We start from the raw sequence: 23428 nt of genomic DNA, 5'->3' as shown, positions 1-23428 counted from the left end.
CCTAATATATCACACAAGTACCTGTACTTTTACCACATGTGGTAAAACCCAACATCGTTTCGTGTGTTTTGAAAGCAAAACATCTTCGTTATGTCATAATTTTATGACAAGTTCGCAGCACAGCTTCCAGCAGGTCAAGGGGAAAAGACAACAAATTGAAAACGCGCGGTTTCCACGTATCCCGAGGAGCTTTTGCTTGCGGTCGCTCGCCGTCTTGACTCGGGACGACCCGAGCATAAACACACACACCGATACATTATCCACAGGGTACCCCGAGAACCGAAACGTACCCCCCACTTTCCTTCTCTACAAAGACAGCGGATACTAGCCATTTAGCGGCGCCACTGGCGCAGGATATGAATGAGAGACGCTTCTAGCTACGTGCTAACTAGTGTACCCCCAGCATCTACGCCTGCGTAATAACACTTATCCCGTCACGTTCCGCTTAAGATAACAACCCAAAACCTGCACAAGGTGCTCGCGTGACGAATAACATTGCCATCCTCCAGCTGTAATGCCCGCAGTTTGTCACATAGCCTGGGCTCCGTTTGGTTAGCCTTAGCTGTTTAGCCTGCTAGCTCAAGCTAGGCTACCAACAATATTCGGACGAGTATCGCTAGCTCGACAGCCTTTGACATTCAAAACAAACCGCCAGTGGAGGCGCTTTAAACGCCCGGGCTTGCACGTCCACACTCGGCCCGAGACACTGATCGTAGCTGGGCCGCGGAAGACGGCAAAACGCGCATAGAGACAACCTATGTCTCCCAGCGAGCAAAAAAATATGAGTTAATGTTGGAATACTCTTGGATGGAGGGGGGTATGCTTGGGAATTCGCAGGGAAAAAGGAGCACCCCGTTTTGGCGGGCCGTGCGGCAGTATGGCGAGTCGATGCCGCCTGCCGTGCACTAAGCGGCGGCCCACGCAGTGCGTGAATAAATGCAGCTTTGTTGCAGTTATTGCGATTAATAGAGAAATTGCTACATTGTAACAAACTCACCCGAGACGATAGATGTGCAGGCAGCGCGGGGTCTCCAGAACAGCCTCGCACGGGCTGCTGCACAGGACCCAACTACGGGCAAGGAACTTAGGCGACCACCACTCTGCCTGATTCAAAATCGACACTCGGTACATCCGTGATTTCGCACCTGCGTATTCATGTTATCCCTTTTTTTTTCCAAGATTTCTGTTGAATTTTATTTGATTCAAGATTTTTATTCTTAGTTCTTTATCAAAATTATTTTCAAAGGGCATTATTCAAACAGCAAACAAAGAAGACAAAATGTCAATACGGCAGCACGGTGGACTAGTGCAGTTTCCCAACCTTGCCTTTCCTAAACCATATTATTTTACATCACGGGGAAAACAAATGATGAGTAATCACGGTAAATCACCAGACAAAAATGTCACAAAAAGTATTGTCTCCTGAAATAGCTATCATTAAGTCTCAATTTCCTTACAATATGCGTACCCATTGTGAAATCTGGACCTGTTTAGTTGAACACAAAGCTCTCCCTATACGTCAGTGGCATAGATGAACAAAGTGAAGGTACGTTGTTTGTAATGAAAACGTACTAATTGCTAATTGTCTGACCAACTAAATTGGATAATTTCCAATAACAGACTTTATAATCTCCCACATATTAGTACCGGGAATTCACTAGACTAGTGGTTGGCACATCTGGCTCACACTTCTAAAGTTCAATTGTGTGGTCTGGCTTCCTCACTAAAACATGCAGGTTTATTGAAGACTTTCAATAATGTCAAACTCTCTGCCCTAGGGCCAGATCTTGCCCACTGTAGCATTTTATGTGGCCTGCTAAAGCAAATCATTTGTGTCGACTCTACCTCATGATTCATGCTAAAATACAAGAATTGCAAGGTGTCTTTACTTTTTTCCTCAATATTAAAGTTCTTTAAAATAAATTGAACAATAGTTGAGCAAGTGACTTTTCATTTCAAAACTACTTATCCATCAATTTCTTGTGTAATATATGTAATATATAACACATGTAATATTATGATGAGGTGATTATACATATGATGAGGTGATTATACATTTTCAACATATGGTTCCACAGCCCTCTGAGCGAAACTACAGTCTGGCCTTTGAGGAAAACAAGTTTGACACCGCTGCATCCAAATTGTCCATTGGAGTGGACAGAATGTGAATGTACTGTTTTGACTGGTTATTCTGCTGCGTTTTTATGAACTATCCTGCCAAACAGAAAACTGCTAAACTGCTTTCTGTTTCTGCACCAATGATAATAAAGTATATTAAGACTCAATTCGATAAGTTTGCATAAATAAAACCCAAACCAACCACAGCGACGTTGATTTAAATGCTGAAACTGAGGTCCCATTATATGATTCTGGGCCTGGATGTAGCAATTTAAAAAAACATACATTGGCGGTAGATAAAATTTGTTATAAATTAATTGGTCTACAAAAACAAGTCAAGTCAACAGAATGATATTATTGGCCAATTTATTTAACCTTTATGTCTGTATTAAGCCTCATCATGTCTCAAGTCCAAGTCAAGTCTCAAGTGTTTTGTTTTTTAAGTCGAGTCAAATCATTAAACGGTGACTCAAGTTGACTCCAGGCCAAGTCGTAATGACTCAAATCCCCAGTGGTGTGAATTAACAAAGTATAAATAATTCACTAATTTACTTATGTATATTTTTCAGATATCTGTACTTTACTTGATATGTTTTATTATGATGATTTTTAACTTTTACTTCCTGCTTTTGAAAAGCGATATCTATTCTATCTACTCCTTACTTTGTCTAAATGGGCTCATCACTTTTTTTTTTAACCTCCAACAATGAAAACATGACCTGAAACAGATGTTAATAAAAGAGATACAATCAACTGTGGTTGAACTCTTGATCAATCGGGATCTTGGGGGCTTATTTTGGTAATAACTGAAATCACAATCATTCAAATGATCATTTTTTTTGGTGCGAAACAGGAAAATGTTTAAATGTAAAAAAAATACAAGGACAGGGTCCCTGATAGTGTAGTGGTACACACGCCTGAGTTGTGTGCGGGCAGCGTGGGATCAATTCCCGCTCAGTGACAGTGTCTATGTGTGCCCTGCGACTGGCTGGCGACCATTTCGGGGTGTAGTCTGCCTTCGCCCATTGACGGCTGGGATAGGCTCCGGCAACTCCCCGCGACCCTATATAGGATAAGCGGTTTGGAAGATGACATGACAAAAATACAAGGACAAATACATTTCTTTGAAACACTATATAAATTCCTTTTGGACCAACCAAAATGTATCAAATTAGTTATTATAAAATAAAAAAGGTGCAAATGTTTGATTTCCTTGTGTAAACAAACAGTGCGTTGGATATAAATGCATATTAATAATCGTTTTTTTTTGTAATTGTGGAGTGTAATAATCGTAATTGTAATTTAATTTCGATTAATTGCTCAGCCGTAACATGAAGGAATGTGAACCAAGGAGCATTAACAACAATGATGCGACAGATTCGGAGAGGCAAACTATTCCCCAGCCAAGATATTTTCTTAGGTTGTCAGTTGTTAGCTCCGAGAATGATTTGTGGTGAATGTGTTTCCTTGTGACAACCTAAAAAACACCTGCTACTGCCATTCAAAAATACTCTTTGCAATCTGAAACACAAAAACATACATGTCAGGTGTATTTTTTCAGTTAATATCATTTGTTGGCAAATTTAGCACATTGTTCTGTTATTTTGATTTGCTTATGCAGGATCTACAATATTGTTACTTTAGTTCATATTATCCTCACAGGATTAAAATGGGATTAAAGTTGTGCCCAGAGAATCAGAGAATTTTTTTTTCATCTCAATACAAGCACTATCATTTTAATAAATACTATTCCTTCAACAAAGTGTGACAATACCTTAAACAAAAGTGCTGCTTTGCACTTTAGTTGCAATTCTGTAACACACTTGCTCCATTTGCAACACACTTGCTCCTGCACACCACACACTATTTCATTCACAAGACACTTATTAGTGTTTTAGTTCGAAAATGAAATCTCAGGGCACCATTGGGGAAACACATCTATTCAATATAAAACATACATTGTTTAGTTGAAGATACTTAGACATACAGTTAAAAATACTCACTTACAAAATAGAACACCAATCAGCCCGCTACAAAAAGGAATCGGTTGAGCCATTCTGATAATTTTGTAAGTATGGAGGCAGGGAGGAGGAAGACAGAAAGAGGAGGACATGGTCAAAGAGGCCATGCAAGCATTGTTATTTCTGATGACATATAAGAGCAACTTTGGTGGACCTTGTCATAAACCTTGCCCTTAGTATGAGGGAGGCTGGGCAAAGAGAACATCCTAATCTAAGTCGTCCATAATAAGGACATTCCGACTACAAAACAGCTATGTCTTCAGCTCTCTACTTTACTTAGACTGTATCTAGAGTAGTTATAGTACAGTACCAAATCACATTACCGTATCACATTTACTGTATTGCAGGGTGGCTAATGTTCCTTTTTCAAACAAAAGCGGTAGTTTCGTGAAACATACCATGATAACATGTTAATGTTTCAGTATTGTAAGGGTAATACAGTACAGTACGGTAAAAAAGAAACAAACAATAACAGTTTGTGGTTACATTTTTATGTAGAATGGCTAGAAGACCTGCTGATGGTGGATGCCAATGCCTGTTCACCCAACAGCAGGAACTTGCCACAGTCATAGCAAACAATGCAATCCATCTCCACCAGCTACAACAAAGAATACTTGCAGATAGGTAAGTATTTGTCGTCAGGTAAGCATTACCATCATCAGACATATTTTTGCTTTCACTGAATTGACTCCACTGGAAAAAACACTACTGTAAAGTAATGATTTTGTGTAGAGTATTTCAGCTTTTGACTGTTGTGGAAAAGTCTCTTCTGTGGAAATGAATGAAAAAGTGAAAACGAAAGCCTGCTGTGTTTCATATAAAGTAGACAAGTGTGTTGCTGCTGATCTGAGAGTGTATTCATATGATGCAAGCGTGTATCATTTTGGCATCAGAATGACATTTTGTCGAGGGATCGTTGGGTTTTGATAGCGGAGTTCCAATTTACATAGATGTGAATGGTTTATTTTCCTGTGTTGTGTCTTATTTGTTTGTGTGTAGAGACACAGTGAGACAAATTTTGGAAAATGAGTTCAATAAATGGGCAAAAACTGTAATAAACCGGAAGTACTGTATGTTTTTTTTATTTGCCCTTTCATCTGTACCCAGAGAAAACCCACACGCAAACGGGGAGACCATACAAACTCCAATAAGGAAGGCCGGAGCCTGGATTCAAACCCACAACCTCTGCACTGTGAGGTGGACATGCTAACCAGTCGATCAATCGTGCTACCCGAAGAGAATAATAAATAATTGAAATAAACGGTAGTTGTAACCCTACACTTTTTTAAAAATGTTCCTACATTTAGTGTTGATCTTCAAACTGTATAATGTTACAGTGACTTACAATAATAATTAATAGTCAATTATTCCTTTTTTGAATCAAACCTCTTCATGATTTCTGATGAACACTTGTGCGTTAAATGCTATGGTATTTCAACGTTGGCTGTTGTGATCTTACTTGGAGAGCTAAGTTTGTGTGCGCGTGTGTGTGTGCGTGTGCGTGCGCGCGTGCGCGTGGGAGTGAGTGTGCGTGAGTGGGTGTGTGTATGCGTGTGCGTGCGTAGTGTAAAAAGTTCAGTGTTGACAACTCAGTTTTACTGACCGTCATTGGACGCACCAGGAGAACGCTTCCGGTGTTTCCTTGTCACGTGACTGGGAGATGGTGACACGAACCAAATCAACGGCTACCGCTTATGCTACAAGTTTGTTGACTTTTCGTCTTTTTGTCACCTCCTCTCTAACCTGAGAGACTCGCCGCCTACATGGACAACAGCGGCAAAGAGAAGGAAGCCACGGCTTTGATAGCCGAGGCCGAAAAGAAGTTGAAGTCCTCGCAGTCGTTTTTTGGGGCGCTTTTCGGGTGAGTGGCACTACTGTAGCACTGTAGCCGCGTTAGCTAAAGGGCCAACTAAGCGGAAAAGGTAGTTGGCGAGATTTGACAATAAATATATGGTTAAAATCCTCTTAATTACTCTCACTGTCTGTATTATATGTATAGTTTGGTCGTTGTGGAGCATTTTAAGACATTTACGCCTAATGTCGCTGCTTAAAGTACTTAAAAGTGCGTATTCGCAGAATTAAGCATTATAGTGGCCTATACAGAGAGAGCGAAATGGCGAATTGCTTGTTGTGAGGATGCTTGCTGTTCCTAAAGTCTCAGCACAAGAATAGTGAATGATTAACATCAATTATTTCGTTTCTATAAGACTAATCGTCATTAGATTGCACCATCTAGTGGAGAAGGCCGTACAGGTCATCATTTGTTTACAACAGTGTTCCCCAACGTTTATTGAACAAAGACATATAGTACTGCATAGCTAAATAAATAAACACTCAGGTATAACTAAATGCACATTTAGCACATATACACAATTCAGCCCAGTAAGAATGCACCAATACATTTTTTTTCAGACCAAATGCAATGAGTAATTGCCAATACCGAGCAATGATACTTGCACGTAACTTCTTGAAGTTGTAATAGTAATGTGTTTTATTTATTATTAAAAGTGCGGTGTTTTCTCAAGCATTTTACTAAAATATGACACTTTAATAGTGGCAACTTGTCATTACTGTCTTTTTTTTTTTTTTCAACATCCACTATTTTTCGCCCAAATGTAACACAAGGCATATCAGTAATGCAGTGTTTCGGTCTGAACACCAAGCAAGGGGCACTATGTAAAAGAAGAACTGAAGAAGAACGTATGTGGATTCCGACATAGTATGCCATGTTAACTTTGTGTGTTAACGACCAAAAATAAATTGAGTAGAAAGAAATGCAAGACTGTTTCTTGACAATATCACAAATACTTTATCAAATCATTACTTACTTGACTTGCCATTCCGGCTTTATGACAGTAGTGGGGCAATTAAAATTAATTAATTAAAATTCACAGGGCGCTTGCAATTATGTCAGAACATAATTTTCAGTCTGCTAAATGTTGTTGTCATCCATGTTTACCTTGATGTATGATTTAAGATGTCATAATATTAGTACATTTTTAAAAGTACGAGTACAGAGGTCTCTAGTACCAAGAATCATTAAGCAATATAAAGTGTGCAATAGTGCAGTAATACTAATCAACAACGGAATTATGAAAATCATGCAGAGCGACAGAGCAACAAGGATGACTACAGCAATAATGACACTGCAGAGATGTGCAAAATGGCCTCTATGAAATTATGAGTCAATTGTGGCAGATAATAATATAAGTAACTTTGTGTCGCACGCAGGGGTTCCTCCAAGCAGGAAGAGGCCTGTGACATGTACGTGAGGGCTGCCAACATGTTCAAGATGGCCAAGAACTGGTGTGGTATGTTGATTTTTTTTATTTTTGTTTCCTGTTCTGCTGCTCTTTTATTTCTGCTTTAATGTGGATTATCCTCTTTTTGCAGCCGCAGGGAACGCCTTCTCCCAGGCAGCCCGCCTCCACCTGCAGATGCAGAGCAAACACGACGCAGCCACCAACTTCATAGATGCCGGAAACGCCTTCAAAAAAGCCGACCCGCAAGGTAAAATGGTTCCATGATGACACCTAATGGGTTGGTAAATGTATTTTATCTATTCCTTGTGTCAACAGAGGCCATAAACTGTCTAAATCGAGCTATCGAGATATATACAGATATGGTGAGTTTGGATTAATTTTTTATGTTTCCACTATGTATGTGATCGTTAGGTGTTCATTTATTATATTTTTGGGGTCACTTCAGGGCCGTTTCACTATTGCGGCTAAACATCACATGAGCATCGCTGAGATCTACGAGACAGAGATGGTGGACATCGACAAGGTGCCAAAAGTCAAAACATTAGGCACACTTACACTGTCTCACAAGTGCCAAAATTAGCATGATGGGAAAAAATACACATATTAGAAAAAAAACCCAGTAAAAATAAAAAACATAAACATTTCAGAATGTTTAGAAATCAATACAAAGTATTATAAAAAATTTTAGAACATTTAGAAATCAATACAAAGTATTATGAAAAATATAAAATCCCCAAATATTAGGCAAAACCTTGAGGAAACAAATGGTAAGATTATTAGAAAATAATACAAAATAACAATGCATATTAGTGGTTCATCTTTGGCAAATTGACATATTCCAGAGTTTTTGGAAGTCTATTATTTGTAGTTAGGAAAAAAAAACGTACTATTTTTCACAGTTTGTTGGTTTGTTTTTGCGCACTATGTTGAAGTGAGCTAAGGAGCTCAATATATACACAATAGTAGTGTTTTGACGTCAGTATGTGGCATTCACAGGCAATTATAAACCTTTTTGAGAGCGTCTATTACTCGCTGATTTTTGCTGTTACAATTAGCGGTGGAACAGTGTCGACAAAAATGCACATTTTTAAAAAGGTAAAAATATATTTTTTTAAAACTGCAAGATAAAAATATACTGGTATGAGATAAAAATACAAAAATGTTAGTCTTAATATACACTAATATTCATTTTTTAAAATGTAATACAAAATATTCATGTTGAAAACACATCCAGAATATTACCTGAAAATTACAGAAATATGCTAAAGTAATTCCAAATATTGTACAAAATGTGCAAATTTTTGATACACGTTTTGAAAAAAAGCTAACGTCCGTAACGGCCGATAAAGTGAAGATTTTCTAAGATAGCACCCCGTATTAGATGAAGAATACAGAAATATTACGGAAAATACACCAAAATGTTCAAATGTGACAACAAAATTTAAAGTTTCCTTCTGCCATGTTTCGTAGTGCCATAACATAAGCATCTGATGTCTTCTTTTTTACCGATTTCCTCATTTACTCCTTCTATGATTAGCATCTTCTTTCAGTTTTTTTTCTTTGCTATTGTGCCGTGCGCCGGATGGAAAAGGCTCAAAGACAATCACTGTTCTCAGAGACACTAAATGTGCAAGAATGATGATGCAGTGAAACATTGTCATATATATTGAGTACCGCTATATTAAGTTAAATTAAAAATGAAATGACCCAAGTGTGTCTTCTCCTCGCAGGCCATCGCTCACTATGAACAAGCCGCAGATTATTACAAAGGCGAGGAATCCACCAGGTGAACAATAAATTCCCTTGTAAACCCCATCAGCAGTCTTAATGTAGTCATCATGAGGTTCCTTTTTGTCATTGTGGACTTCAGACTAAGCAGCTCTTTGCTTGACTTTTCGCAGTTCGGCCAACAAGTGCCTTCTGAAGGTCGCCACCTACGCCGCCCAGCTGGAGCAGTACCCCAAAGCCATTGAAATCTACGAGCAGGTCAGCTTGAAACTCAGATGCACTGAATGTGTTGTGCCGTGCTTAAATCATGTCATGCTTCTGCAAGACATCCTTTTGCGATGGAAGGGTTACGGTTTAAAAAAAGAGTGGGGGGATCACAATACACCCTTTTGATTTTGGGTTAGGATAGTGGATCTTTTATACATGCATTGAGAAATGTTTTATGAAAAATTAAATATGTTACTCATTCTATTCCAACGACATTTATGTCATTTCACAGAGGGTTTGAAAAAGTCTGGTACAGAATGGGTTGAGAGCAAGTATTTTACACACGTTTAAAATAACATTTTTTTCATACAGTGCACAGTCCTATTTGGACCCAGAGTAGCACTAATCAAAAATTGCCCTTCAGAATGTAAATTGCCCATCCCTGAGTTAAACCTGACAACAACAAAATTCCACAAGCTTTGGCCTGAGCACAAAAACAGTGAATTTGAGTATACTTGAAGTGTTTCATTTGTCTTTTGAAGGTGGGCACTCATGCCATGGACAGCACGTTGCTCAAATATAGCGCCAAGGATCACTTCTTCAAGGCGGCGCTCTGTCACTTCTGCGTCGACATGCTGAACGCCAAAGTGAGTCGTGATGGCAGCGCCCCGACACGTTGAACTGCGCCTCCCGTCACGGGAATAATACTCATCATTTCTCGCACCGTGTTAGCTGGCTGTGCAGAAGTACGAAGAAATGTTCCCGGCCTTTTCAGACTCTCGAGAGTGTAAGCTATTAAAGGTAGGTTTTGTCTTTGGACCATTACAATGGCAGTCAAGACATCCATGAAATTGTTATCCGTCTGTGTTTTCCTGGTGCTGTATACATTTGTGATACCAGCTGGAAAATGAGAGTAGAGAATAGCTCAATTCCGCATACAATTGACGGCCATTGAAATAAGATAAGATAAGAAGGCCTTTATTGATCCCACAGTGGGGAAATTTTCAGTGTTACAGCAGCAAAGATATAGGTCACACAGAGACGGCGGCATAATGTAGCCGTTAATGTTATACATTAACGGCAAGCATTCAGAATCAAACCTATGTAAATATACACAGTAACTATGTGTATATAATCTAGGAGTGGACAAAAACTTTGACTTAATAAGAAGGCATGATACATGTTTTTGAGACAAACAACATACACTTCAATCAGACGCTTTTCATTTATTTTCCTAAGCCATGCAGAGCTGCAACATAAGGATGAAAGAGCCGCATGGGGCTCCGGAGCCGCGGGTTGCCGACTCCTGGGATAGACACGTTACGGGCATTGTAAACTTTCTAACAACTGCTACTTTACGCACAGAGTAGCGTCACATACAATAAAAGAGAAATAAACATTGTGCATTTAGACATCAAAATGTTCAAACAAATCATACAATACAGCATTACATTTACGCTGCATTTACATCCAGTCCACCTCAGTGCTGCCCTGGCACGTTGTGGCAACAACATGGCACTGCACTGCTTAAACATCTGCATGTGCTTCTGTTTACCAGAAACTCCTAGACGCGTATGAAGAACAGAACGTGGACGCCTACACCGACTCGGTGAGTGGACATGTTTGTTTAGTGGTGTTGTGCATTAGTGTCTCACCCGGGGTTATAATGGTTTTGATTTTTTTCAAATTAATTAGTTTTTAATATCACTTTGAACTGCATGAGGGATGCCATGTCGCAGTGTGAAAGCACTTTTTAAGAGGAAGCTCAAGACACACCTTTTTAGTTTGGCTTTCAACAACTTTTAAATAATTTATCTTTTCTTTTGATTGAAGATAATTCTATGTTTTGCTTTGAATGTTTTAAAGCACTTTGAGTTGCATTTTTATGTATGAAAAGTGCTATATAAATAAAATGTGATTGATTGATTGATTGATATAAAACCATTCTCACAAAACCGGTGCTAACGATTAGCAAATTCTGAAGCAGTGTCTGTAATAACGGAATTAAAATCACCAATAACATACACATTAAAAAACGCATTATCCTGAACAAACAAATTCACAAAAGCAAAACTATTAAGATACTCAACTTCATTAGGATGGCATTCATATGGCGTGTACACATTTAGGATTGCTTGCCATTTTGTGTGAGGTGAATTCCAATGGACCAGTCTAATTATATTAATAAAAGAGTCTATTTTATTATTCCAAAGGATGGCAACTCCTCCAGGAGTCCACCCTCGTATTATACCATGGCCAAAGTCTATGCAAGACTCTCCAGCCCCATGAAAATTCTTGTTTACTGAATCCTTCCAAATCCTGCTTGGTCAAAAATGTCTCTTGCAAACATAGTATGTCGCATTGACTCAACAGGTGCTCCATAACAATCCTGCGAGCTATAGCATCTGGACTCTGCCCCAAGCGCAGGCCACGACAGTAGTGTTGTTCCGATACCGATAATGGTATCGGTAGGTCACCCGATACCGCATTAAAACGCTGGTATCGGATCGGCCGGTACTAACAAATAAAACGCCGATGCCGGTTATCGATACTGGTATCGTTATTTGAACGCAACGCGCATATTTGAGAGTCGCATGCGGAAGGAAAATACGAGGAGAAGCCTTATCCATTATTAGCGTTATAGGTCATCGGTCTACTTATGTCTAATTTGGTGAAAAAGGTCGCTATAAGGACATACATCGCCACATTGGAGGCAGTTGCTTGGGGCGGACTTTGATGCTATCAAGAGCCTGCAATTACTCTGGGGGCATGTCGGCTGGATCTTTGTCTCGTAGCAAAATAAGTTGCTTTTGTTTGACACGGTACATCGATCACTAGTTTAATGGTGTAAAACGTCTTTCATGAAATGGTTTGTGTCCAGATAAACAAGTCTATGACCCGTCTAAGCTTTTCGAGCTCGCCCTAGCTTGCTAACTGCTAACAAAGAGACAGGTTTGTTTACAACACATCGCTCAGCAAAAGTTCTATAATGTTCCATCAACGTATATGAAATTTGTATACCTATATAATTAACAGATTAATGTTGAACAGCAGTGCAAAGTAAATCTTGAATGAAAAGTAAAAAGAAAACAATAACTGATATCAAGTCATCAGATCATAACCTTGTATGTTGTAATGGTGTTAAGTGGTCACGTTGAAGATTTGACAGCCATTGTGCGCGTCTGCTTTCAAACAACTTCGTTTTTGCCTCTGGTTGATTTCAATCACTGCCGGTATCACAAAATAAAATCTCTAGTTGACCGATTAGAGCAACCATAAACAGCACAGGTGTTAACCATTTTTAGAAACACATAACAGACTTCTGTTATCTCACTCATTCAGCCGCCTGCCCCTCTGGCAGCATACAAATGTGACGCATTGGGGGGGTCGGCTAGAATCACTGAATATATTTTAGAAGTACAAATGCTGCACCTTGCTTTATTACAAATGTACATTCACGTGAATACAGTATGTATCCCATGTCTCACTCTCACAAGCACGAAGAGCTATGAAAATAGGCTGTTTATTCAACATATATATTTTGTGTGTATATGTTACTACAGATGCTTTGCAAGTGATGATTAAAATATGAATAATTTTACATCCGAGTGAGTGTGCAATTCTTTAGAATTCCCCCCAAAATTGCGCTTATTTTGTATTTTTTTTTCAAACGGCGAGGTATCGGTACAGCATCGGCATCGACCGATACTGCATATACAGGTAGCGGAATCGGTATCGGGGCCAAAAAGTGGTATCGGAACAACACTAGTTCTGAGAGACAACTTTAAGCTCCATGTACAGTTTAAGCCTCCGTGCCACAGGCCGATGGAGGCCCACTTAACTGCACATTCATGTCGGCTCTGTATGAGCCAAGAGCCACTCTGCTGCGTGGCTCGAAAAAACGCGAATGCCCACTGGCCAAATCTCTGGGTTATACAGTACATCTCCTCCACATCCTTGCACTCAGCTGTAACTGACCAACTGACTAACTGATTACCATTAGCGGTGGTTATCTTGTAACATTTAACTTCCCGGCCAAGTTGAGATTGAAGATACTCTGTTTGTGTCTGCGCTTCCCGAATCTGGCGTGAGTTTAGATGCAAAAACACTCACCATTTTTGTCAATACAGTCTTTACGTGGTTTGCTAATCCCGTGCCCACGATAGGCAAGCGCTTTTTCGGCTTTCTCACACAGGTGCAACGGGTGCGCGCTCCCAACTTTACCACGACCAGCTGTTGCTTTCGCCTTTTAACGACGGTCGCCCAATTGGGAGATCCGGAGAGAATAGAGCAGCAGCCGCTCAAGTTTGCCGTGATCACATGTGGATCCGCTCACACATCCGCTTAGTTCTGTAGCGGGCTCCGCATAGCACAAACGTGCACTTGTATCTACTCCATTCTCTTGAGCAGGCTACACACATCCATGCTTGAGAAAGTCACAGGGGGCAAATCATCTAAATAGCGGGATACAAATCGCGGAACATTTTCCCCATTCAGTCAACTCTTGATGTTATTTGTGTCTTTTTGTGCTCCCTATGTACGTGGTTAGACACAACTCAACATTTTCATTGATGCTTCAATAGACTCAGATTCAAATGTGTTTGCTGCCAGCAAAACAATTTCATCCAGGCTTAAAGTCCTGGTTTTTACTACAAGGAAGTTTAAAAGTTCATCTTCTACAATTATTTTGTCATTCACAGTCCTGTAGTCTTCAGGCCTTTGTCTTGTAGAAGGAGCTGGGACACCATGTGCAGCATGATCTCTCGCTACAATTATAGTTGATAGAGTAGTTTTCATCCATCCATCCATTATCGATACCGCTTATCATCACAAGGGTCGCGGGGCGTGCTGGAGCTTATCCCAGCTGTTAGAGTAGTTTTCAGTTCATTTTAATTCTTTTAAGGCATTTTTGTTTTTAGTTTATTTTGTGAAACAAATGTAGTTATTTTGTTCATTTTCATTGAGTATAATGACCTTGGTCTCAAATCAACTAAACGTCTGATTTATTTATTGATGATTTATGTTTTTAATTTGAACAGGTTAAGGAGTTCGACACTATCTCGCGGCTTGACCAATGGCTCACCACCATGCTCCTGCGCATCAAAAAGACCATACAGGAGGATGAGAGCGACCTGCGCTGAGTTCGCCTCAACCCTCGCCACGGCGCCTCATGTTTTTGCCTTGACTCTCTCGCTCCCATCATCTTTACTTACCTTTAAGCCCTTATATATCCTCCTTTCGTAACAACCGCAGGATCTGGTCTCTCAGTATGAACACTATCCTCCTGAGTACATTAAATGGTTATTAGTCTGTTGCCAGCACATGGCTAGATACTGAGTCCTGCCACGAATAGTGAAAAAAAAAAAAAGTTTTGAATTCCCTTTATTAATAGTTTAAACTGGAACTATAGCACAAACTATGAGCCCAAAACAGCTTATCAACACTTTAACCTCATAACATTAAGCTTAAAAATAAATAAATAAAATAAACTTGGCTCCTTCCCAGACATCCAGTGCTGATCTCTTCGTTGAGATGTGTCGTTTCAACAAGCTTCCTTCGACCAACTGTAAGTAGTCGGCATTAAAAATTGATCAAATCTGTATTGATATTACAAATTTAATGAAACCAATGATCCATATTTAAAATCAAGTGGGAAAATTAAAGTAAATGCTTGTATTTCAACGTAGGCACCAGCGGTATCAACAGCAAACCAAAAAAAGTAAAAGTGTCTGGAAAATCAGAAATGAGACTAAAATAAATAAATGTGACTATTTTTTTGAAGCAAATAATGAATGATAGTTTTAAAAAGAAAAACTCAGCAAAGTTGACAAATTGTGAACTGAAGCAAAAAAATGTTTTCAAATTGCCTATGTTAAGTTTAAATTGTAAATATACCAACTGTGATCCCAACACACTTGAACATCATATCAAACTTGACTTACATTACCTTAAAATTAAATGGTTTACATATTATTTGATTTTGACGAAAATCTATGTGGTAAAGACTGCCCGTAATCCCAACAGTCGAGATGCATCACTTCAACATACTCCCTTCGACCACTGTACTTACTGCCTTTGGTAATAGACGCAACCCCATATAAATAAATCCTTCTGTGTTCCGCCTGTGCGGAATGTCCTTGAATTGCTTTTTCCCTATTGTGGCATCGTGGCTCATCTAATAACTACAGCAATACAACCACGACGTCTTCTTTTCAGCTCCTCAGGACGATAAATCATTTACCTACCCCCTCAAGGATTTTGTGTGTGTGCGTGTGTTTCCACACTTCATGATGAACATTTTGCATGGTTTTGGACAAGAGCAGTAGAGCAGCGCTTCTCATTTCTTTTTTTGTTTTATTAACGCGTGTCTGGTTTGGGTGTCCTCTTGTCTGAACAGCCGTGATGTCTAACTCACCCCAAGCAGGAAATCATATGAAGTCAAGTAAACACCATGGCAATATTACAAGCGATCTTTAATGTCTCATTTTAATGTTCCCCACTGTCATACTAGTGCAGCAGTAAGATAACCACTGTATAATAAAACACAAAACTCAAAAGTCGAACTTCTTACCCCGTGTAGACGTATGACAGAGGCCGAGGGAGAGAAAAACACCCCCACGCACACACACAAATGTTAGTGGCTTTATACTCATCATGCATATAGCCTTTGCATGCCCCTGCTGCTACCTCAGCAAGGAAATAAAAAAATCCAGTAGAAATCAATCGATGGCTATGAATGTAAAACAAATGAACACCCGGAAATAAGGCGCAAACTGACATTGGGCTTCGCTACCGCCTTCTCCGCCTCGTAAACTAGTTCCTTGTGCGCTGTTCGTGGCATCAATGTTGATTTTGAACCGCTACCCGTAAGGTCACGTGATCCTCTACGTCTTCAAGCCGCAAGCAACCTCGTGCGCCTTCCAGTAAGTTATTTTTTTTTTTAGTAGTATGTGTACAGTATATGGATATTGTAGTCGCCATAGCATAGTGCTTGTTTGCGTCCGCCTGAACAGTGGAGCGCCACTAATTAGGAAGTCCCTGGTTAATTGCATCGTGTTTAACACTCGATGCACAGTCATGGAGAGAGTAACCAAGACCGCCACGACAACTAATGGAACAACAGGTTTCCCAAATGTGCTTTAGCAATATAGACTGCTTGCAGAGCGAAATTCAAACACAATTAGACAAATCCTTGTGCAAAACCAGAAATAATATTTTTGATTGATTTAAAAAATCTTCAGACCATATTTAAATGTATAGAGCGAGTCTGTATAAGTGTTAAGGGAGTTTGTTCCACCGTTAAGGAAACACAATGCTGCTTCACTATGGTTCTGGAAACAGTAAGCCAGTAAGCACGGCTGCACATGATGATATGGAAAGTAGCGCATTATATTTATGTTTACAATTGGCTTGAATGTAGAAACGGTTCATTTTCCTTGAACACATATGTTCTGTGTAAATTTGGACCTAGGCCATCGGCGACGTTAAGCCTCAAACTTAAACCCCACTCATTGTAATTAAAAAAAACAAATCCACGTGGACGATCCCTGGGATGTTACCAGGGCTGTACTGGCCATCGGCAATTACAGGCAGATGCCTGGTGGGTTGGCGTTTTTGTAGGCTGTTTTCATGCTATCTAATTATTTCCTTTAAGAATAAATAAAGAATTGCTCCATTTTTCCGCAAAAGATCGTCCCACAATTTAGAGGGAGCAGCCTTACAATACAGACAACAAACTGAACCAATCAACATCACAGCAGTGGCAGGCCTGTGTGATAGCAAAGGGTGTAGTCAGGAGTCATCTAAGTACAAATGTTTGTAATAATCTGTGTTTAGAATAGAATGTTTGATTTTTACAGTCAATGTCAATTCATTCCATTTTTTCACACCACAACTAGCAAATAACATGGCTGAGAAATCATTATCATAACGTCCACAGTCATGGTTTGATGTAATAAAATACACAAATATTCACTACTTTGCTCAACAAATTCATAACACAAGCAGGAGCGAACCAACGTCAAAAGCAGCAAATGAAGAGATTTTGGGTCATTGTGTCTTTTATACAGAGCTGGGCACTTGACCCTTTTTTTCCCGTCTGGCCGCGACCCTCCACCTTTGACCTGGGTACCCTTACAGCCGCGACCACCCGGCCATATTCATAAACATTGTCGAGAGCACGTCACACGCATGAGGGCTGATTAGTGGTCCGGACTAAAATCCACTTCCGGCCATGCTTAGTCCAGCTGGTTTTAAAAATTGTCACCCCCCCACCCCGGCCGGGCCGGAGGGTCCGACCGGTCCGGCTCAGGGACGAACTGCCCAGCTCTGCTTTTATGTATGATTTGAACAAAATGGCGGTTAATAGCAGTATACAAAATGGTGTCAGGTCTGATTGACTGTTCGCTATAGCGAATGCAAATCAGTGCATGAGCTAAAAGAAGACTACAGTATAAGCAAAGAAACTGTAGATAAATGGTATTATCCATTAAATGAAGCTCAGCAAAACATAGCTTTAAAAAAAATTTTTTTTTTTTTTTTTTTACTTACACTTCATCGTGATTGTATTATGACTGTGGTGAGCAAGGGTCTGGATATTGCGAGTATTTTATTTCATGAAATCCTGACTGCGGATGGTATGAGAAACAATGACTTCTCTGTTTCTGAGGTGGTTGTGATCATGGATTGGCGCATGCACGTGTGAAGGTGCATATGTGCCCGTGACCATCATCCCCACTTGAGAGTTGAGCAGACTAGTGGGCAATGTTGGTCACCATGGACAATAGTGACAGCAGCAGAGTGACTTGTTTCACAACATTTCTTTGTTGGTGTGGCTGAACCATCAGTGATCCTACTAAATCCTCTGACTGTGCGCTGTAAGGCAAGTTTGACCAACTTTGTAAGATGCAGTAGCACCAATGTCTTTCTGACTAGTCGTAATTACATTTTCAATAAATTGAGATTTCATTCAAAGATATCTATACAAATAATAATGTTTTGTAATTCAGATTTGCCTCCTCAAAACACCAATGCATACACAATCAATTCGCTTGATGTCATTTCTGCTGAGTCATGTAGCTCATTTCCCCCCCCCCCCCTCTTGTTCTTGAGGGCTTTTAGTATCAGTATGTTGGGACTCAATTTCAGAGCATAAATACTTCTATTTATAATGAGTCTGTGATCGCATAAAATGTTTGAACAATTCAAGTAACATCTCGGCTGGATGACTGTAATGCACTTTATTTTGGAGTCAACCAGTCTTGGCTTTAGCCAGCTTGCTCAAGATGCTGTTGCTTGCCTCTTAACTGGGACACGTAACTGCGGTTCTGGCCTTCTTCCTTTATATTTCATTTTAAAATTCCTTTTTTGTTGTTGTTTTCAAATCTTGAAATGGTCCCACAAGGCCTTACCACTCTGAGCTGGGTCAGCTAATCCGCAGCATCTGGAGGCACCGAAGTGGAAGATCGGAGGGCGTACAGTTTTTTCTGTTACTGGTCCCAAGCTTTGTAAGGAGACAGTTTTTATTCCTTGGCATTCAACTCTGCATAAGAAACTGTCCTCCAATTCTAGAATGACCAATAACTCCTTTTGTTTGTTTTTTTACACAGGTTGGTCCCCCACTCCTTAGATGATGATCCACCCCTAACGCACTTATGAGACTCACTCAGAGGTTCCGAGCATTGCTCCTCCTGTCCACGTTACTACTCCTTGTCTTCCTCTACTCCAACTTTGGAAAGGAGGTGGTTTCCAGAGTGAAAGAGCCTCCAAAGCATGCCGTGGTGCACCAAATGGAGATCCACACCCCGGTCCAACCGCCAATCCGAACTCGGGTTCAAACGCCAATGCGAACTCAAGTCCAAACCCTGGTCCAAACCCAAGTCCTGACCCCAGTCCTTACCCTGCCAAGCCTCAACATATCTTCCGCTTTCAGGACTTCCATCCCGGAAAACGGAGCATACTGGAACCGGCTTCTACACTCTGGTCTGAAACATGTGGACCGGGGTGAGGACACATTGAGCCGTGACCTGCCTTGGCCTCACTGCCGGAAAATCAATCAAGAGCTGATTGAGACCAATGTTCATGATGTAGCCTCCTACCCACTCTTGCTGCGGAACTTCCTGTGGGGGATGAAGTGCCGCTCACCTCCGTTCCTCATGGACCAGCCCAACAAATGCAAGGACAACGCTACCTTCTTGTTTTTCGCCATCAAGTCCATGCCGGCCCACTTCGAGCGGCGGCAGGTGTGGTGACTTAAATAATGATTAAATGCAAATGTATTGCACATAAAAATGAAATATTAGATGTTTTACCTACTGGGGGTGTAACGTAAACCGATTTGAATCGGAAAATCGGTTTTGATTTAACTGAATTGAATGTATCGAATCGTCTTTTGTAAATGTATTAAACTTCAAAGTTAAATACAACAGAACTGCTGGGCAGTGATTCTTCTGCGTACCACTAGAGGGAGCCTGTTAACTGATAGTGGCACCGCACCTTGATAATCACTTGAAAAGACAAAAATGCAATTTTTTGGCATTTTATTTATTTCACACAGGCAGTGCGTGACACGTGGGGACGGGAGCGCCTCCATGACGGTGGCCTACGTGTGAGGACGGCGTTCCTGCTGGGCGCTGCCTCACCAGATGACCCGGACCTCAGTGCGCTTGTCAGGTGCCAACTAAATTTCTTTTTTTTTTTTTTTTACTGGAACAAGAAGCTCATAAGGTTGTCTGAAAAGTTGCTCAATCTAGCAACAATAGTGCTAAATTGGTGTCAATGACTCAGGTTTGAAGCCGAGCGCTACAGCGACATCGTGCAGGCTGACTTCCACGATTCTCTCCTCAACCTGACCCTCAAGATGAACGTCTTCCTCCGGTGGACCTTGGAGAGGTGTCCGCGGGTCTCCTTCATCTTCAGCGGGGATGATGACGTCATGGTCAACACTCCGGCTTTGCTGAGTTACCTCAGCTCGCTCGACTCTTCCAAGGCCTCTCGATTGTACGCCGGACACGTGATAAAGATGGCGGGCCCCCTGCGGGACCCCAAGAGCAAGTACTTCATTCCTATGAGCTTCTATGAGGGATCCTACCCGTCCTACGTGGGCGGTGGCGGCTTCGTCATTTCCGGGGCCTTGCTACGACCGCTCTATTCCACCTGTGGAGCCATTCCCTTCTTCCCCATCGACGATGTCTACGTTGGCATGTGCTTCAGTGCCCTGGGGGTCTCGCCCGAGGCCCACGACGGTTTCCACACCTTCGACATCCAAGAGAGTGACCGTGAGAACCTGTGTGCCTACAAAAAATTGATCCTAGTCCACCGCCGGTCCCCCCAGCAGATGAAGAGGATCTGGCGGGGCATCCACAGTCCACTACTGACTTGTTAAGGCGAAATATAAACATGTATTTTTTGGGGACGGGGGTTGAAAACTGATTACATGGCTTAAAATCACATTTCCACGGATAGAACTCCCTTAGGATCAGACCTTGTTTAACATTGTGACTCAAAAAAATAAAATTTCTATGTTAGGGTGGAATTATTCAAAATATCAAATCCTTTTCACTTTAACTCTCCAAAGGCATTGTGTTTTTTTCAGTGTTCTTTGCTAGTTATTATAATTATATGATAAATCAATCCCAGATTTGTGGACTGAGGAGTTTGGTGTGAATGGAACAGTCCAATCAAAATGGCGGCCAAACAGCCAAAAACTAACCTGCCAGCTAACGAACAAAGATGGTACATTGAGTAGTTCAGAAAGTGAGAAACCAGGAGACAAATCATTGGAGTCATGCAAGTTGAGCAGTCCAATTAAAATGGTCAACAAAGGTGATCCTCCACAAACCCGGAAGTAGCTTGCTAGCTAAAAACAAAGACTGTCAAAATTCGTAGTCCTCCAATGGCCGAATTTAACGGCCACATGACGTAATTTCAAGTGTGCCTTGACTGCACACCGGTGTCCAAATTCTCATAGCCTTCAAATCTGGCCTGCGTTTCCATGGAGACGGGTCCTGAGCGAAGGCTGCTTGGGAGCCCACATTATGAAACAGTTGACAAATAAAAGTGTTGGAATTGTCTACTTAAAATGTATGACAATTGTAATCATCCACAAACCAGGAAGCAGCCCTCTAACTAACAAAGGTAGAACCCAGTCAATTTAGTAACGTGTGTGTGAATGGAAGAGTCCAATCAAAATGGCCAAACAAACGCCTGCACAATTGACACATCTTGTTGTCTAGCCTGTTAGCTAACAGTGATGGAACTTGAAAAGTTTACAAAGTTTAGTTAGTAGAAACAAGTGTAACAAAACAGGCCATTCAAATTTATAAATGAAACTGTCCAATCAAAATGGCTGACAAATGTCATCATCTACAAATCAGGAAATAACCTTCTAGCTAACAAAGAGCTCAGTAAATTTACAAAGTCTAGTTAATAGAAACAAGGAGACAAATCGTAGAGTTGTGTGAATGGAAGAATCTATAATCACAATGGTTGAGGTTGACAAAGGTCAAACTAGGGAGTATCTTTCTACCTAACAAAGGAACTGTGACAGTTAAGGATTTTTTTTTTTGCCCAAAATATAAGATGAAAAATACAATTTTAGAAAAATACTAAAACAGTTGAGAAAAATACAAAAGTATTAGGGGAAAAAAGGTTGAAGTTCATAAGTTGAATCTTTTATTTTTCCACAAAACATAGGGCAGGAAAGGAGCTACATCGGTGTGCAATCGATGAGTTTTGTAACAGTTTCACCCCCCCCATTGAAAGCCAGAACTAACAAACCCGAAGACGACCTACATACAAAGTGTTTAACTTCCTTCTACACACGCCTCTGTCTGTTTAGTGATAAAATGACAAGGAAGTGTGCTAACCGTAAGGCACCAAGCAGAAAAACATTGATACACGCACTCATCATCAAAACTACATTGCTGTGTATCAGTTGAAAGCAGGGGTTCTCAAACATTTTGGCTCTTAGGACCCCTTATAGCAGGTACGGGCAGCTACAGTTCTCAAGGGCCGCTTTCCTGCGTGTTTTCGATGTCTCCCTCCTCCAACACACCTGATTTAAATGATCAGGTGTTTACATTAAATGTCTTAGAGGGGCCATTTTTTTACCAAGCTCCATTAGCCAAATAGCATAATTGTCTTAGTCATATTGACATATAATATAGACAAATCCCAATGTCGGGAAAAATAAATTAAAGAGTTCAGTCGCCTCAATTTAACTTCTGTGGATTATCTTGTTTTATTTTGAAGCACAAGGGTGTTTATTGTGATAAGTTAGAAATTAAATGACTTTGGCAGTTATCCTATTAGGCTACCAATGTTTGCCGTTGAATGCCGTAGAAATAAAACACTTGCCTATTTCTGAGAAAAATAAGTCATATTACAATAACATTCATTTTTTTGGTGAGAAAAAAAGGTTGTAACATAAGAATAACGTACTTTCACATGAACAAATTGCAATCTTGTCAAGACCAAATACATTTTGTCAGGATAAAAAGACATAATTTTCCAAGAATAAAGTCATATTTAAGTTGCAATCTTATGTGAAAGTATTTTCCATGAGGAAAGAAAATGGAATCATTACAAGTATAAAAAACTATTTTGTTGGGATGAAAAAAAAGCAATCTAACAAGATTAAAGATATATTCTCACAAGATAGTCATAGTATTATATTAAAGTCAGAGTTAGGAAAGAATAAAATTATATTTCAACAACTGCATTTAAAAAATGCTACTTTTTTTTTTACACTATTTTTGGGGGAAAATGCCTTTATTCTCTACCAACAAAAAGGCTTACAGTTCGTTCTCAGAAAAATTGTCTACCTAAAAAAAAGAAGTCTTAATTTCAGTCATAATATGCCTTTTACAAAAATTTTTTTTTTTTTAATTCTAAAAAAGGGATGTCAAATTAATATGATGATACGTCACAATTTTATCAGAGCTTGAATTTGTTCAAAGCTAATATAGGGAGAAATAATTGGATTATGTCGTTAGCCTAATAGCATGGTGTCCTACGTTAGATTTAAACATGTTCAGAAAACAAGAAAAACAAATTCAATAAACAAAGTGTCTAGTTACAAAGACAGGAGGA

General features: G+C 40.1%; 3 protein-coding genes across 7 annotated transcripts in view; 2 read left to right on the top strand and 1 right to left on the bottom strand.

Moving 5' to 3' along the window:
* Positions 1–1119, bottom strand: part of bicra (BRD4 interacting chromatin remodeling complex associated protein) — a 28918-nt gene extending 27799 nt beyond the window's left edge. For both annotated transcript variants that reach the window (XM_086034947.1, XM_086034949.1), the window contains exon 1: positions 998–1119. The gene's annotated coding sequence lies outside the window, so the exon portion shown is untranslated. The remainder of the gene's footprint in view (positions 1–997) is intronic.
* A 4612-nt stretch (positions 1120–5731) lies between these two features.
* napab (N-ethylmaleimide-sensitive factor attachment protein, alpha b) lies at positions 5732–15479 on the top strand. Its single transcript, XM_086034958.1, has 11 exons — positions 5732–6000; positions 7371–7450; positions 7533–7649; positions 7718–7764; positions 7848–7925; positions 9133–9188; positions 9304–9388; positions 9880–9984; positions 10070–10138; positions 10896–10946; positions 14377–15479. Exons 1-11 carry the CDS (start codon positions 5903–5905, stop codon positions 14476–14478), a joined length of 888 nt encoding a protein of 295 aa, XP_085891084.1. The 5' UTR covers positions 5732–5902; the 3' UTR covers positions 14479–15479.
* Positions 14755–20880, top strand: b3gnt2l (UDP-GlcNAc:betaGal beta-1,3-N-acetylglucosaminyltransferase 2, like). 4 transcript variants are annotated; one of them, XM_086034957.1, is made up of 6 exons: positions 15635–16260; positions 18741–18843; positions 18946–19339; positions 19427–19578; positions 19893–20008; positions 20123–20880. In XM_086034957.1, exons 3-6 carry the CDS (start codon positions 18991–18993, stop codon positions 20718–20720), a joined length of 1215 nt encoding a protein of 404 aa, XP_085891083.1. In that variant the 5' UTR covers positions 15635–16260; positions 18741–18843; positions 18946–18990; the 3' UTR covers positions 20721–20880. The 4 variants fall into 4 exon arrangements, with proteins under 4 accessions (XP_085891082.1, XP_085891083.1, XP_085891080.1 ...); XM_086034956.1 differs by lacking the exon at positions 15635–16260 and adding an exon at positions 14755–14903 and having other exon boundaries at positions 18946–19578; XM_086034954.1 differs by having other exon boundaries at positions 18946–19578.
* Positions 20881–23428: the final 2548 nt, after the last annotated feature.

Source organism: Filicampus tigris, chromosome 7, assembly GCF_054856515.1.
Source record: "Filicampus tigris isolate MCC_2025a chromosome 7, RoL_Ftig_1.0, whole genome shotgun sequence".
Taxonomy (NCBI): Eukaryota; Metazoa; Chordata; class Actinopteri; order Syngnathiformes; family Syngnathidae; genus Filicampus; species Filicampus tigris.
Note: the sequence above shows the minus strand (reverse complement) of the source record. Positions and strands in the feature narration are given on the sequence as shown.

Bases quoted from the DNA above. Each gene is read 5' to 3' on its own strand.
- napab (XM_086034958.1), top strand. From the start codon at position 5,903: ATGGACAACAGCGGCAAAGAGAAGGAAGCCACGGCTTTGATAGCCGAG. The intron at 7,926-9,132 runs GTGCCAAAAGTC...TTCTCCTCGCAG, and splicing joins AGATGGTGGACATCGACAAG to GCCATCGCTCACTATGAACA. The intron at 9,189-9,303 runs GTGAACAATAAA...GACTTTTCGCAG, and splicing joins AAAGGCGAGGAATCCACCAG to TTCGGCCAACAAGTGCCTTC.
- b3gnt2l (XM_086034956.1), top strand. From the start codon at position 18,991: ATGAGACTCACTCAGAGGTTCCGAGCATTGCTCCTCCTGTCCACGTTA. The intron at 19,579-19,892 runs GTGTGGTGACTT...TATTTCACACAG, and splicing joins CCCACTTCGAGCGGCGGCAG to GCAGTGCGTGACACGTGGGG. The intron at 20,009-20,122 runs GTGCCAACTAAA...TCAATGACTCAG, and splicing joins GACCTCAGTGCGCTTGTCAG to GTTTGAAGCCGAGCGCTACA.